Source organism: Eleginops maclovinus, chromosome 13, assembly GCF_036324505.1.
Source record: "Eleginops maclovinus isolate JMC-PN-2008 ecotype Puerto Natales chromosome 13, JC_Emac_rtc_rv5, whole genome shotgun sequence".
NCBI lineage: Eukaryota > Metazoa > Chordata > Actinopteri > Perciformes > Eleginopidae > Eleginops > Eleginops maclovinus.
This window is the reverse complement of record NC_086361.1, coordinates 4284613-4298812: the sequence shown is the minus strand read 5'-3', so window position 1 is coordinate 4298812 and position 14200 is coordinate 4284613. Positions and strand designations below refer to the sequence as shown.

General features: G+C 40.9%; 2 protein-coding genes across 2 annotated transcripts; both read right to left on the bottom strand.

Moving 5' to 3' along the window:
* Positions 1-3255: 3255 nt before the first annotated feature.
* LOC134875224 (zinc finger MYM-type protein 1-like) lies at positions 3256-5448 on the bottom strand. Its single transcript, XM_063899698.1, has 3 exons — positions 4316-5448; positions 4075-4180; positions 3256-3806 (listed from the first exon to the last, which is right to left on the bottom strand). Exons 1-3 carry the CDS (start codon positions 5446-5448, stop codon positions 3276-3278), a joined length of 1770 nt encoding a protein of 589 aa, XP_063755768.1. The 3' UTR covers positions 3256-3275.
* A 5613-nt stretch (positions 5449-11061) lies between these two features.
* ndufb9 (NADH:ubiquinone oxidoreductase subunit B9) lies at positions 11062-14046 on the bottom strand. The gene is made up of 4 exons (XM_063898499.1): positions 13893-14046; positions 12570-12762; positions 11904-12017; positions 11062-11412 (listed from the first exon to the last, which is right to left on the bottom strand). Exons 1-4 carry the CDS (start codon positions 13979-13981, stop codon positions 11281-11283), a joined length of 528 nt encoding a protein of 175 aa, XP_063754569.1. The 5' UTR covers positions 13982-14046; the 3' UTR covers positions 11062-11280.
* Between the last annotated feature and the right edge of the window lie 154 nt (positions 14047-14200).

The window sequence follows — 14200 nt, the reverse complement described above, 5'->3', positions numbered from 1 at the left end:
AAAATGAGTGTGGTTTTGGTGATTTTTCTCTCCTTGGTCTACCCCTTTCTCCACCCCATGTGGAAACTTCACCGTCTCCGCAATCGTGGGAGGATACTGCGTTTACTTGCTGAATGCGAGCTGGTATGCAAATTTGACATTTTGAGGGGAGGGAGGGGGAATGTGCGTAAACATTTAGCATACACACATGAAAGCAGCCAAGATCCCGAAATGGCTCCTCCTCTTCCGCTACGTAGCCAAGATGGCGCCCGTGAGGTGCGCGAAGTGTCCATCGTTTCACACTCAATTTTTTTCCATCTGAGGGGCACCATCCGGGTACTTTTAGTGCGCTGAACTCTGCCGATTTTGCCAGTGTGAACGCCCTAAGCCCCCAAAGTCAGTGTCCGAAGGGCAGAAGTGTGCGAATCAAGACAGGGCCCTGGTCTTCGCCCCATACAGCTGTGTCCAGAGCACCATCTCGCTGTTTGGAGGCACAACCACTGATTCTTGGCGGGTCAACCTGGCCACTCCCACCGGTACGTCTGAGGAATCTGTTTGTGACACCTTTTGGCAGACAGCAAAGGCACGTTCCCACTCTCCTTTAGCTTGTTTGGACATGGTGGCTCCGAATGCAGTCAGCCCGGGGTGGACTCCCTGAAACAGTTCTTTCCAGCAGTGTGAAATCACATTCATCCCTAGTATACCTCTTTCAGCCTTCAGACACTCATCTTTGACAATGATGACTCCTTTACCTTGCACAGTGACTCCTCCCACTGAGAAATCCAGGATGGCGTACCCGGTGTAGGGGATCTGTAGTCCATTGGCTGCCTTGAGAGTTAGCCAGTGCAGATCTGGCAGAGCAAGCAGGGTAATTTTACCCCTGAGACTAGTATTTCAACCATAGAGGGCCTATCTGTTTGGTTTCCCTTATTCCCCTCCCCAAACACTTGGCTCTCAGTGACTGGGGCTGTTAGTTTAACTGTCCCCTTACATGCTGGCAGTTTCTCTGGATATGACCAGCCTGCTCACAGCCTCTGCAAATAGGTTGGCCACGTTGGTCCCACTCAAACCTTTGTTGCCTGGGTGAGGGTGTGTTATGTCCTCTCTGAACTAGTCTGCTAGGGGGTGGGGTGGAGTCTCTGTGCCCAACTGGGGCATTTTGAGGGGAGAGTTGGCGTCTGATCTCTTCTGTGAGGGTTTCTTTAATGATAGACAGTTGGTCTTTCATTTCATTCCTGAGTTCAGCTCTCACTGTGTCTCTCCATTCTTCCAGGCTAGGTGATGCCATGGCCGACCGTGGCTGTGGTACTGAAACATGTGATGCACATGCAGACTCCATCCTTAGTTCAGTTTCTAAAGCTCTAACTTCACTACACACCTCACGGAAGGACATTGTAGGATTTCTACGCACCTGCCTTTGAAGTTCCTGCTGTATCATACCAAACCAAGGACAAGCTGGTCTCGGATAGTCAACTCATCCTGAGCGGAGCCAGCTGGTTCCACTTCTTTCCATTTGTGGAATAATTCACGGAGCCGAAGAAGGAAAGAAGCAGCAGTCTCCTCTTCCTGTTGGTAACATTTGAAAAACTGTGCCCGAAGCTGGACTACTTGGCTTACACGTCCATACAGTCTCTTTAACTCCTGCAGCATGGCTATGCTACTTGAGAGTTTGGTGGGGTCAAGAAGCCGCATCTCCCTTTTTGCATTACCCTCAAGTGCCCCAAAAATAAAATCTATTTTCTGTTCCTCATTTAATCCCTGTGCCCTCAGCATCGCCTGAACCTGCCCATGCCATTCTGAAAAACACATTTCACCTCTGTCACCATTAAACTTTGGGATCCATGGAACACCCATAAACCAAGGCATCATCATTGCATTTACCACAGGCTGACTATTTCCTAGCCTGCCCCCATTTTCTGATGACACACTGGGCCTTGCAACGTCATATTCATCATCTGCCATTCTACACTGTATGGAAGGAATCCTGCCGTCAACGCCACTAATGTAATGGCCTACTAAGGTCTATTAACATCAAATTTATATTAAAAGATTCGGATTCCTGGCCACACCAACACAGTGAGAAGGACACCAACATGTGTATAAAATGATTTATTTATAATTCGAAGTTACTTTAAAACAGTCCATGTATAGATATTTAAATGAGATATGGTTAGAATGATGTTCAATTGATCTAAACTACTCAAATACAAAATGCAGTTCAGACAAGGGGTTCAACCATACTAAAAAGTCCAATCCGGTTAATACCGAACTCCACTCTGGTTCCCTTTTTGCCGGAAGAAAGTGTCTTTCACTGTTCAAGTCCGGTTAATCCAGTGCCAGAGTTTGCACTTTGCCGGCCTGCCACACCGTCCGTCAGCTTCTGGTCGCAGAGCCCTCGATATACAAATAAGAGGGAGACTCAGGGTACACCAATATAACTTTGATTACTTAAAACCAACAGCCGAGAGCAGGAGAAATAGCTACTTCCCTTAATCTGGAGTCTGCAAGCGTTGGATCGCAAGGGTCGAACGACAGTCCAGTGGCGAAGAGGAACTGCGGAGGGTCCGTCCTTTGCGAGTAGCAGTTAAGGGATCCAGTCCGGTCCGATCTGCGGCGATCTGAGGCAGTAACTGTGAGGAGAAAATAAAACGCCCCGTCTAACAGGTAATCGGCGTATTTATGGGGGAGTGGATTTGCCAACTGGCGAATGGGATCGCTGATTTTCACTGGTTTCTGGCAGTGGCGGCTGGTGTAGTTTTCTCCAGGGGGGGCTACAACTCCAAAATGTATTTTTAAAAAAAAAGCACGCATACATGTACTAAGATATCAAACGAGTGTATTTACATAAATGAAAACAACAAAAACAACATTATAGATAGATAGAAGTGCAAAGAGAAACAAGTGCGATATATAGAGTATGTACAGTATATGCAGTTAAGAGTGATTATGTAAAGATAAGGGCAGTATAAAGAGGTGGGAATAATTGGCATAGTATAAACAGATGTAGTATGAACAAATATACAGATGTGCTATATTATTATACAGAGGGCCAATATACATATATAATAAATATCTATCTATCGCTCTATCTATCTCTAGATCTATCTCTATATCTATCTCTATATATTTAAATAATATATATCATATATAACATGGACAATACATACAGATATATATACAGATGTGCTATATATATATGCAGATATACAGAATGTAATGAAAGAGATGTAGTATGAATATGTAGATATAGTATGAACAAATATAGAGATATACAGATTATAATGTCATGTAGTGTTCTACTTTTTGTACATAAATGTTGCCCTTCTATCCTTGACAGCAGCGAATTTCTCAATGACTCTTTGGTTGAAGTCAGGGATGGTTTTGACAAGATTCTTCTCCATAGAGAGCATGGCCAATGCATTAAGACAATCCTGTGACATTGTGTTCCTGAGGAAGGTCTTGATTCTCTTCAGTGTTGAGAAGCACCTCTCAGACTCAGCTGTGGTCATAGGAGTTGTGATGAGGATCTTCAGCAGTGCCACAGTCTCTGAGAAGGTGTCCTGAAGATTGTTCCCCATGAAGAGCTGGTACAGAGCCACAGCACCACTGCAGCTCTTGAACTCATCGTTGCTGTAGATGAGAGACAGTTCAGTTTTCAGCTTGTTCTTGTTCAGCAGTGGGTAAGCCTCCATGGTGGTGTTCAGTGCTGCTTCAGGGAACTGGCTGCGGTACTGCTGGAATCTGTCTGCCTGCAGCAGTGTAGCACTGATCAGATGCTTTGTGAAGGCAAATCTGTGTTTTGCATGGCCCAAGATAGTGTCACAAACCTAAAAAATGAATGCACCAGTTTAATACAATATGGAGATGGCTATTAGTCAGCTTTCTAATTATTTAAAATATAAAAACGATTTATTTTTTGAATATATGTGTTCATTTAATAGTAACAATGCAAATTAACATTGCACCTCTATAAAACTAGACTATTATATTATATAGGGCCTATTCTAAGGTATTCCCCACTTTTTCACAAAATAGTACTACAATAATTAAAAGCATTGTAAAAGGCCTACACCACACATTTAGCTTCTATCTCACCTCTGTGGCTAGCCTCTGAAGATCATCTGGGCCCAGTGTGCGGCGTTTCTTGGCCAGCTGAGATACACTGCCACTGTGTTCTCCACAGAGAGTAGGGAGGTAATCTCTGAACAGAACCAGGAGAGAAAAGTTCATCTTTAGTCACCAGTTAAAACAACAAGAAATGTGAAGTGGTTCAAGCATAATAGAGATTAACACAATATCAGTAATATTAAATAGCACAACATACACATTAATTTACCTGATCTTTTGTATGTTGTTTGTGAACTGCTGCATGATTCCCTGAACAAAGACTGAGTCAATGGTCCGCTTCTGGAGCTGGTTGTAGAGAATGTCCACATTAGGCATGATGAGATGCAACAGTTTCAGGAAGAAGCTGAAACCATCATCCTCCAGCAGCCTCACAAACCCTCCAGCTTCTCTCACAGTGATAGGATCAAACTCTTCTGAGTCCCTGATGGTTTCAAAACACTGGAGCAGGTCTTCTTTGTGCTCAAAAACAGTGTTCACAGTTCGGCTATGAAAGTTCCACCTCACTGTGCTTGCTCTTGGGAGTCTGTGGGCCAGCACTCTATCGAGCACGCTGGTTCTCTTTGGAGATCTTGAAAAAAAACTAGAGAATCCAGCCAGGTCTGAGAAGAAATTACTCACTTTTGGGATATGGGAAGTCACCTGCTGCATGAGGAGGTTAAGTTGGTGAGCATAGCAATGGACATAGTGTGCATTCACATACACGTCTTGGACCTTCGTCTGTACACCACCTTTGGCTCCTCTCATGACACTTGCACCATCGTATGCTTGGGAAATGAGCTTGCTCTTCTGGTCATCAGGGAGAATGGAGCTCAACCTATCCAGAAGTGCTATGGTGATGGAATCAGCTGTGGCACTTTGGAGAGGTATGAACTCAAAAAACCACTCTTGGACATGATGGGCTTTGTCAGTGTAGCGGATCACAAGCACCAGCTGACACTGAGTGGAAATGTCCATTGTTTCATCAGCCTGGATGGAGACAAAGTCTGCACTCCTGATTTCTCCAATGATGCACTCTCTCAAAACTGACAGCATGCAGTCAAGGAGTTCATTCTGTACAGTCTTAGATGTTCCCTTAAACACAGTGGCAGTCTGCAGGTGATCATGTAGAACTGCATCCAGTGACGCTACAAAATCCACCAATCCTCTAAAAACACCAGGATTTTCTGAGCTTTCACTTTCATCATGGCCACGTAGGGCAAGTTCAAATGCACCACAGAACTTGACACAGTCTATTATTTTAGATAGGATGTGCCTGTTTTTGTCAACCTCCTCATTGTGCTTACGGATCCCTACCCTGTAGCCTTCATCAAGCTGAGATGAAATGTTTATTTTCCCAAACATGGCTAGTCGCAGTGCATTTCCATGTGGATCCCAGTTAATTCATGTTTCTTGGCCTTTTCTGAAAAGTGCTTCAAATCAGTCATACCTGTCTTAATCCATGCTGGGTCAGATCCTGACGTTTGAAAAAGGAGGCAGGGAAAGCAGAATAAAGCAGTAGCCTCGCTACACGCAGTTAGCCAAGCCTTGTTGCTAAACCAGGTCCTGGAAAAACAACGAGTATATTGTCTCCCTTTGTCTTTTGACTGCTGATGAATCGCGATGTTCGGCTGATCAGGTCCGAGCTCTTTCACGTTGAGCTTCTCCTGATATGTTCTCCTCTCAAAAGGTGTTCTCTGAAGTGACTTCACTGAATTATTTAATATATCTTTCTCCATTTTGCATCTCTGTCCGATCGTCTCCAACTCCCGCGACTTGACCGTCAAGTCGCGGGAGTTGGAGACGATCGGATCGGCTGTGACGTCAGCCCCGCCGCCGTCCCAATGGCGGGACGGTGGTACGTAAATCCAGCTGTGAGAGGCTCCTGCGCCCCAACATCGTCATATCTCTTGTATTGAAGAGGAGCTACTGCGCATGTACAACTTTTAACGAGAGTCTATGGGCAAAGATTGCTGCGCCCCAGGGCGGAAATACGTCACCAATCAGACAATGTCAACGGACGAAACAACTTTACTCATCATTAACTATGAAATATTTATCTTGCACATCTAAAACAATATATACATATATTTCGAAATATTTTTATTTTATTATTTCATTTTAATTTAAAAAAAATGTATGTCTTATTCAAGGAAATGTGGTGAGGTGAGTGGTGGGGCGGCGCCCTAGCGCCCTCTATTGGCCAGCCGCCACTGGTTTCTGGTGTGTCAATTTGCAGTGTCTGTGTCTTTGTTGTGACAGTTCGTTAGGGAGGTTAAACAAAGCATGCATATGTTTATAAATAAAAAAAGTTCATCGCTAAATAGCGCGCAACAACCATCAAAAATCACAACAACATATAAAAAGGTTTAACCATCCATCCCACTGTCTAACATGTTGACTTCATTCCATGACATCACTGTGAAAGACGTGCTTGTTTTTTTGGAGTAATGATTGAATGAATGATTGAGTTTGGCCTACATTTAACTTTTGTTACATTTCGAAGTAGAGAAACACACAACACCCAAACTGGACAAAATACAAATTGGTTCATTTTCTCATAGACTTCTATACAATCTCAATTTGTTGTAACCAGTGAAGTCTGCTCCTGTTGGCCATGAAAGAATGCAGGTTGCCCCCTGGGTGAATATTGAAAACAACTATTTATAAATATAAATATTTATATCTACAATGTAACTGTTAAAAATATACTGTAAAGAGCTTGGCAAAACCACTACAGTGTTGTTTGAAAAAGATTGCGTAGGGACCTTTTAATGGTTCCATTGTATATATCGATAACAATCAGTATTTCCCAGCAATTGGGACTTCTCCTATGTAGACGCATTTTAAATTATTCCAACTGTGACCTCCTATATATACAGTGGGGCAAAAAAGTATTTAGTCAGCCACCAATTGTGCAAGTTCTCCCATTTAAAAAGATGAGAGAGGCCTGTAATTTTTATCATAGGTATACCTCAACTATGAGAGACAGAATGAGAAAAAAAAATCCAGGAAATCACATTGTAGGATTTTTAATGAATTAATTGGTAAATTCCTCGGTAAAATAAGTATTTGGTCACCTACAAACAAGCAAGATTTCTGGCTCTCACAGACCTGTAACTTCTTCTTTAAGAGGCTCCTCTGTCCTCCACTCGTTACCTGTATTAATGGCACCTTTTTGAACTCGTTATCAGTATAAAAGACACCTGTCCACAACCTCAAACAGTCATACTCCAAACTCCACTATGGCCAAGACCAAAGAGCTGTCAAAGGAGACCTGAGACAAAATTGTAGACCTGCACCAGGCTGGGAAAACTGAATCTGCAATAGGTAAGCAGCTTGGTGTGAAGAAATCAACTGTGGGAGTAATTATTAGAAAATGGAAGACATACAAGACCACTGCTAATCTCCCTCGATCTGGGGCTCCACACAAGATCTCACCCCGTGGGGTCAAAATGATCACAAGAACGGTGAGCAAAAATCCCAGAACCACACGGGGGGACCTAGTGAATGACCTGCAGAGAGCTGGGACCAAAGTAACAGAGGCTACCATCAGTAACACACTACGCCGCCAGGGACTTAAATCCTGCAGTTCAAGACGTGTCCCCCTGCTTAAGCCAGTACATGTCCAGGCCCGTCTGAAGTTTGCTAGAGGGCATTTGGATGATCCAGAAGAGGATTGGGAGAATGTCATATGGTCAGATGAAACCAAAATAGAACTTTTTGGTAAAAACTCAACTCGTCGTGTTTGGAGGAGAAAGAATGCAGAGTTGCATCCAAAGAACACCATACCTACTGTGAAGCATGGGGGTGGAAACATCATGCTTTGGGGCTGTTTTTCTGCAAAGGGACCAGGACAACTGATCCGTGTAAAGGAAAGAATGAATGGGGCCATGTATCGGGAGATTTTGAGTGAAAACCTCCTTCCATCAGCAAGGGCACTGAAGATGAAGCGTGGCTGGGTCTTTCAGCATGACAATGATCCCAAACACACCGCCAGGGCAACGAAGGAGTGGCTTCGTAAGAAGCATTTCAAGGTCCTGGAGTGGCCTAGCCAGTCTCCAGATCTCAACCCCATAGAAAATCTTTGGAGGTAGTTGAAAGTCCGTGTTGCCCAGCGACAGCCCCAAAACATCACTGCTTTAGAGGAGATCTGCATGGAGGAATGGGCCAAAATACCAGCAACAGTGTGTGAAAACCTTGTGAAGACTTACAGAAAACGTTTGACCTCTGTCATTGCCAACAAAGGGTATATAACAAAGTATTGAGATGAACTTTTGTTATTGACCAAATACTTATTTTCCACAATCATTTGAAAATAAATTCTTTAAAAATCCTACAATGTGATTTCCTGGATTTTTTTTTCTCATTCTGTCTCTCATAGTTGAGGTATACCTATGATAAAAATTACAGGCCTCTCTCATCTTTTTAAATGGGAGAACTTGCACAATTGGTGGCTGACTAAATACTTTTTTGCCCCACTGTATAAAACATACATTGAAAATCAATCCCTTATGGTGCCTTCCTATATTTGATTAAAACTACTAGACATTTATTTTGTAAACCATTTTAACAAATCAAACCTTTATAGAGGTTAGTTAAGTGTTACCAGAGAGTGAATATTAGCCTTCTACCAGAAATTCAGTCAGTGCTTCGGCTAAAGACTTGCATTTTTGACACTTTCAAATCAATTCTTTGATTTTACTGGACCCAAAGTTTTACTCTGTTGGATTTATGTCTAGATAGGCATAAATAAAGTCAAAACGAGCGAACATATATAGACCTCAGCTTGCTCTACGCTCAAAGCTGTATTGCAATGTTTTGGAAAAAGGATCACAGTCCGAGCATTATTGATTGACTCATTACGACAGATGTTATCAGGCCTTCCATTAGAGAGGAAATCTTACATATTCAAGTCTAGACAGCGGGCTCTTCAGAAAATATGGAAGCCTTTATTATCATGTTTAAGATTTGGATTTAACAGACGATCAAATGGATGACTAAATGCAGTACCGATGCAGTTTCTGAGTCTTTATACTTCTTATATTTGTTTTCAGTTATACAGATGAAGCATGTTTTATTTTTATTTTTCTTGAGCATAATAATTCCTAATGAAAAATATTACAACAACAACAACAACAACAACCCTTTTTCCATTTAATTTGCTGTGTAATGTAAATTACTGTAACTTGTAGTCACACTACTCTAATCCTGTTATATGCAATCCATACCTCCCACCAGGTTGCTGGCTTCCAGTCCTGAAGATTATCAGGATAGGATGTCAGTGCCAGTGGGAGCTACACACACACACACACACACACACACACACACACACACACACACACACACACACACACACACACACACACACACACACACACACACACACACACACACACACACACACACACACACACACAAACACGCTGTTTGCCGTTAAGGTAAATTCAACGCTGGGATCCTTCGAGAGAGATAGGTTGGAATGTAAGTCGAACATACCAGTTTTGAAAATTCCTGACACTAATGGATCATAGTTAATGTTTTAGCTCATTGGCTTCATCGCCGGTTCTTACACACACGTTTGGGGTTATTGGCAAAAGTTGCGATTGCGTGGTTGTACAATTGAAAGCAAGTACTGTTCTGAAAGCTTTCTTCAAGGTTTTTGAAAGCAAGTGGCCTTATATTTGAAAAAGACATATTGTATACACCTGCAAAAGCAGGATGTTCAGTGAGAGTGTTTCCAATGTTTGAAATTAGGATTCACTAGAGACTGAGTTTATGACAGTTTGTTTTCAGAATTTGGTGCTCTCTTAAAGGTTGCTGTTCCTCAACAATCACTCAAATCTCAGATGCCGGATACTTCTGAAAATAGTCCTAATATATGCATTACTTCTCTAACTTTTAATAATAATAAATCACATTTATATACGCTTCTTATGGTACTCAAAGACGCTTAAATAACTTTTAATAACAACTAGTGCCCTGCTAGTTTATCTAAAAACTTACACTTTAGATTTTCAAACCATTTTCTAAATATGTAAACCTTTAGTGAGAACTTATTAGTAAAACATCAGAATATATACTAGAGGTCGAAAGTTGCAAAGTACATTTAATCAAGTACTGTACTTTAATAACATATTTACTTTTTACTCCACTACTTTATTTCCCACAAATGTAGTTACTTGCTACTTTGCAGGTATGGATTTATAATACATAATATACATCTATAAATAATAATATATTGTATTTCTATAGCACATTCATCTCAAGGTGCTTCACAATAGCACCTTGAGATGACATTGTTTTTATAATAGGTTAAGCTACAAGTCATTTAAATAACTCCCATCTTTACTAAGTGCAACGTTGACATTAATGCATTGATAAATATAATTTTAAAAACATTTTTTTAATCCGATATTGGCCATACTGGAAAATTAGTACTTTGACATTGTGTACTTGTGCAGTATGTTTTGATGCTAATACTTTTGTACTTTTACTTGTTACAGAGTATTCCTACACTGTGGTAGTGCTACTTTGACTTAAGTACAAGATCTGAGTACTTTTTGCACCTCTTGAATACAGTAACAAATGTCAATTTCAAATGATTGAATTCTAAGTGTCTCCATAATCCATATATTGAAGAGGCTGCAAACTATGTTCTGCCATTAGCCAGAAATAAATATTGATGATCACAGACGATGCCTTGCATAGTTCTTAGACGATAAGTAAGAGCACCAGTATATCCCTCATGTTTTCTGGAGAATTCCCAAAGAGCTGTTTTCATGTAGAATTAGATGAGAAAATCTATTGACACGCATTAAATCGTAGTGGATATTTAGAGATGCAAAGGATATTCGGACGGAATTAAAGTAGACTCATTGTTCATGCTCTACTTTTGACTCATTGTAGATGTACACAAATAGAGTATTTTCTTTTGAGTTGTGTTTAAATGAGTTTTTGCACAACAACCAAACACAATTTACATTATATATATATATTTATTGGAACAGTTACAGGTTTTGATTGATACATCTACAAGACCAAATTCACAAACCTCCTTTAACTGACTACTGAAGGATCAGAGTAAATTCAGACAGGTTGATTCCTCTGCAACCTGAAGAGGTGATGCCAGGAGTCCGTGCTGATGGTGTTGTGTGGTGGACAGGGCTTTCCACTCAGGAGGAGGTAGAGGGGGGTTTATGTGCCTTGCCACCTGGGGCGGGTGACGATCTGCCACCACAGAGGGGGGAGTTCTCCCTCTTTGCGGGCGGGGGGGAGGGCTTCAGTCTTGGGCCCGACGGCTCCACTCTCAGCCTGCAACTGGGCGATCTAGAACCAGACGGGATGGAACAAAGTTTATGAACAGGTGAAAAAGTGTTAATTATTTCAACTTTGACCTCAATTGCTGTTGGCCTTTCTACATTTCTACGTAACAAATCAGATAACAGCTACAGTATATGAAGGCGGCACAGGAAAATGGGGATGGTAACCATAGAAACAAAACAAACTAGCTGTGATAAAGGCAAAGCTCATGTGAAAGCAGCTTTAGGCTGTTTATTTATACATGTTTTAAATAGTAGAGTTTTAGTGAAAACGCAAGAGACGATGATGCTACACGAGATGTGAGGGTTTTTAAAGTAATGTTTTTTGTGATTTTAAACATGGCCCCCAATCAGTTGTCTGTGCGGAATGAACAAATGGTCATTTCGGGGTTCAAATTTTAGAAAAGTAGGTGGGCAGTACTGAAATATTTTCACTTTTTGTCTGAAGGTGAAGTGAGATGTGCCTGGTGGTGTTTAAAATGTGTGTGAGCAGCCCACCTCTTTGTCCCAGCTCTCCAGCCTCAGTTTCTTCCACTCTTCTCTCTTGGAGAAGTAGTCCGGGTACTCGGCCTTCTCTGAGGGATGCCAGTTTTCCAGAACCCACTCAGGGACCTGTAGGGACAATCCAGAGATCAACACTTTGATCATGTTACATCAGGATTGTCTGTTTTTTCCTACTATATTTTCCACACTAGATCAATTAGAACACCAAAATTAAGTTTTGAGAATTAGAAGAAAAAGTTAACAGGTGAAGTCTTTTCAGGATCAGAATGTATAAGAATATGAGATTTGTTTAAAATGTATATGTAGATACAATCCAGCTGCACTCCCCTAACATCTGCAGCAGAGGGCAGTAAAACTCGACAGACACTTTCCCTCACCTAAGTCCTGTACGACAATATATTTGTCAAACATCTTTGATTAATGGTTTGATTAAAACATCTCTCAGTGCAATATAACTGAAGCTTGCAAATTAACTGTATGTATCTTTGCAATTTTGGAGTTTTCTTTTACTTTCTCAAATTATTATAAATAAAACCTGTGTCACAACTTAGGCAATAACTCGAGAGCTATATACACATTTTCTTAGTAATGAAAGAGAAATTATTGAACAAGAAAATATGTCCTGGTTGCTTTTCCAGATGCAGCACATCCAGCCCTCACCTTGTAGCACTCGTATCTCTCGTAGGCCGTCCCTCCGGGGGAGTCTGGGAAGATGTAGGGCTGGGGGTGCTGTTTTTTCCAGAACTCCTCCTCTCCTGCCTTCAGCAGCATGGTGGCCTTCACCATGTCCTTCTCTCCTTTGTTGTCATCGAAGCGACCCCGTAGAACGCAAGCATGGAACCTGTAATTGTGTCTAAAACACAAAAACAACAGTAACACTTGAATGCCGCAGTAAAAGGCATCTCTCCATGACACAAACAAAACATTACCATGCTTATTTTTTCAGCACAGCATTTCTTCCTCTCAAGAGAAGCTCTACACTTGTTCCAGCATTATCATGCATATTTAAATGTGGACATATAGAATATCAAATTAGTTTAGATTCTTCTGCAAGGCAAAGTTTGAAAGACATTTTTAACTACCACATAACAGTATGTTAATCCAACAACAATACAAGAGAACAATGCCCAACATGTGTTTGCATTTAAGCAGATATAAGAAATCCTTATCAAAAACCCTAAATATGAATCATATCTTCAAGCTTTAAATGATAGTAACTGCCTTCAAAGGTTCGGTGTGGTTTAGGGTCTAATTTAGTTTTTCTGACAAAACAATGTCAGTTTTATGTGTCTTTAAATATTGTATAACTTCTTATAGATATTTAAGGGTGTACTTTGACTACATATGGAGTAAATTACTGAACTACTTTATGTATAAGAAAAAGAAGCCTTAAATACTTTACATAATGCAGTATAATAAAATAACATAAAATTGATCAACGAGAACATTTTTAGTAATTCACTTCATCATGTGGAGCAGAATAAAATATGTGCTACTAATAATGTCGCTTGATCAATAATAATAATAATAATAATAATAATAATAATAATAATATAAAGAAGAACTGCCAAATGTCAAAAAAGGAAATCCCTAACCTATAAAATATTTTAATTCATATTAAGCCTGTGTATTGTGATCTGTAGTTACAGATATTCATATTTGTTTGACTGAGAATAAAGTTTAATTATTGCTATTAGGTTTCCTTTGCTGGGTCGACACCCGTCATAGTAAAGATTAACAACTGCTCTTTGAACAATTGAATGGTTTTGATAAACAGTCAAATGTCAGGGTTGTCTACTTGTTTTGATGAATAGTGGGTTAGTTGGTGAATATATTTTGCAGGAGGACGGCCTGACGTGAGGAATGAGTGACCTGGTTAGCAGTTAGCTTAGCTGTTAGCTTAGCAGCACAGCAAACAGACTCCCAGCGTCCTGTTTGTTTCATTATTCCCAACAGAGCTTCAATGAAGACAGCTCCTCTTACCTGTTGTCGCTCCATGACTCAATGTGTCTGAGAGATTTTTTGTAAAGCCGCAACACCTTTTGGTGGTGAGTAAGAAAGGCAGAGGCCATGTTTACCGTCCCCTGTCACCTTCTCAGCAAGCGGCGCGGGGGATTCTGGGATTTCTTCAGTGGACTGTATGACCGTAAACTCGTGAGAAATGCGCAGCTTATACTTGTCCTGACACTTTCTTGGTCTGAAATAAATACAACTGATACCAGTGTGAACATACTCCGTTTGGAGTTAAAGTCCCTCTCTCAAAATCATTATGTAGAATGGCCTATTTCATC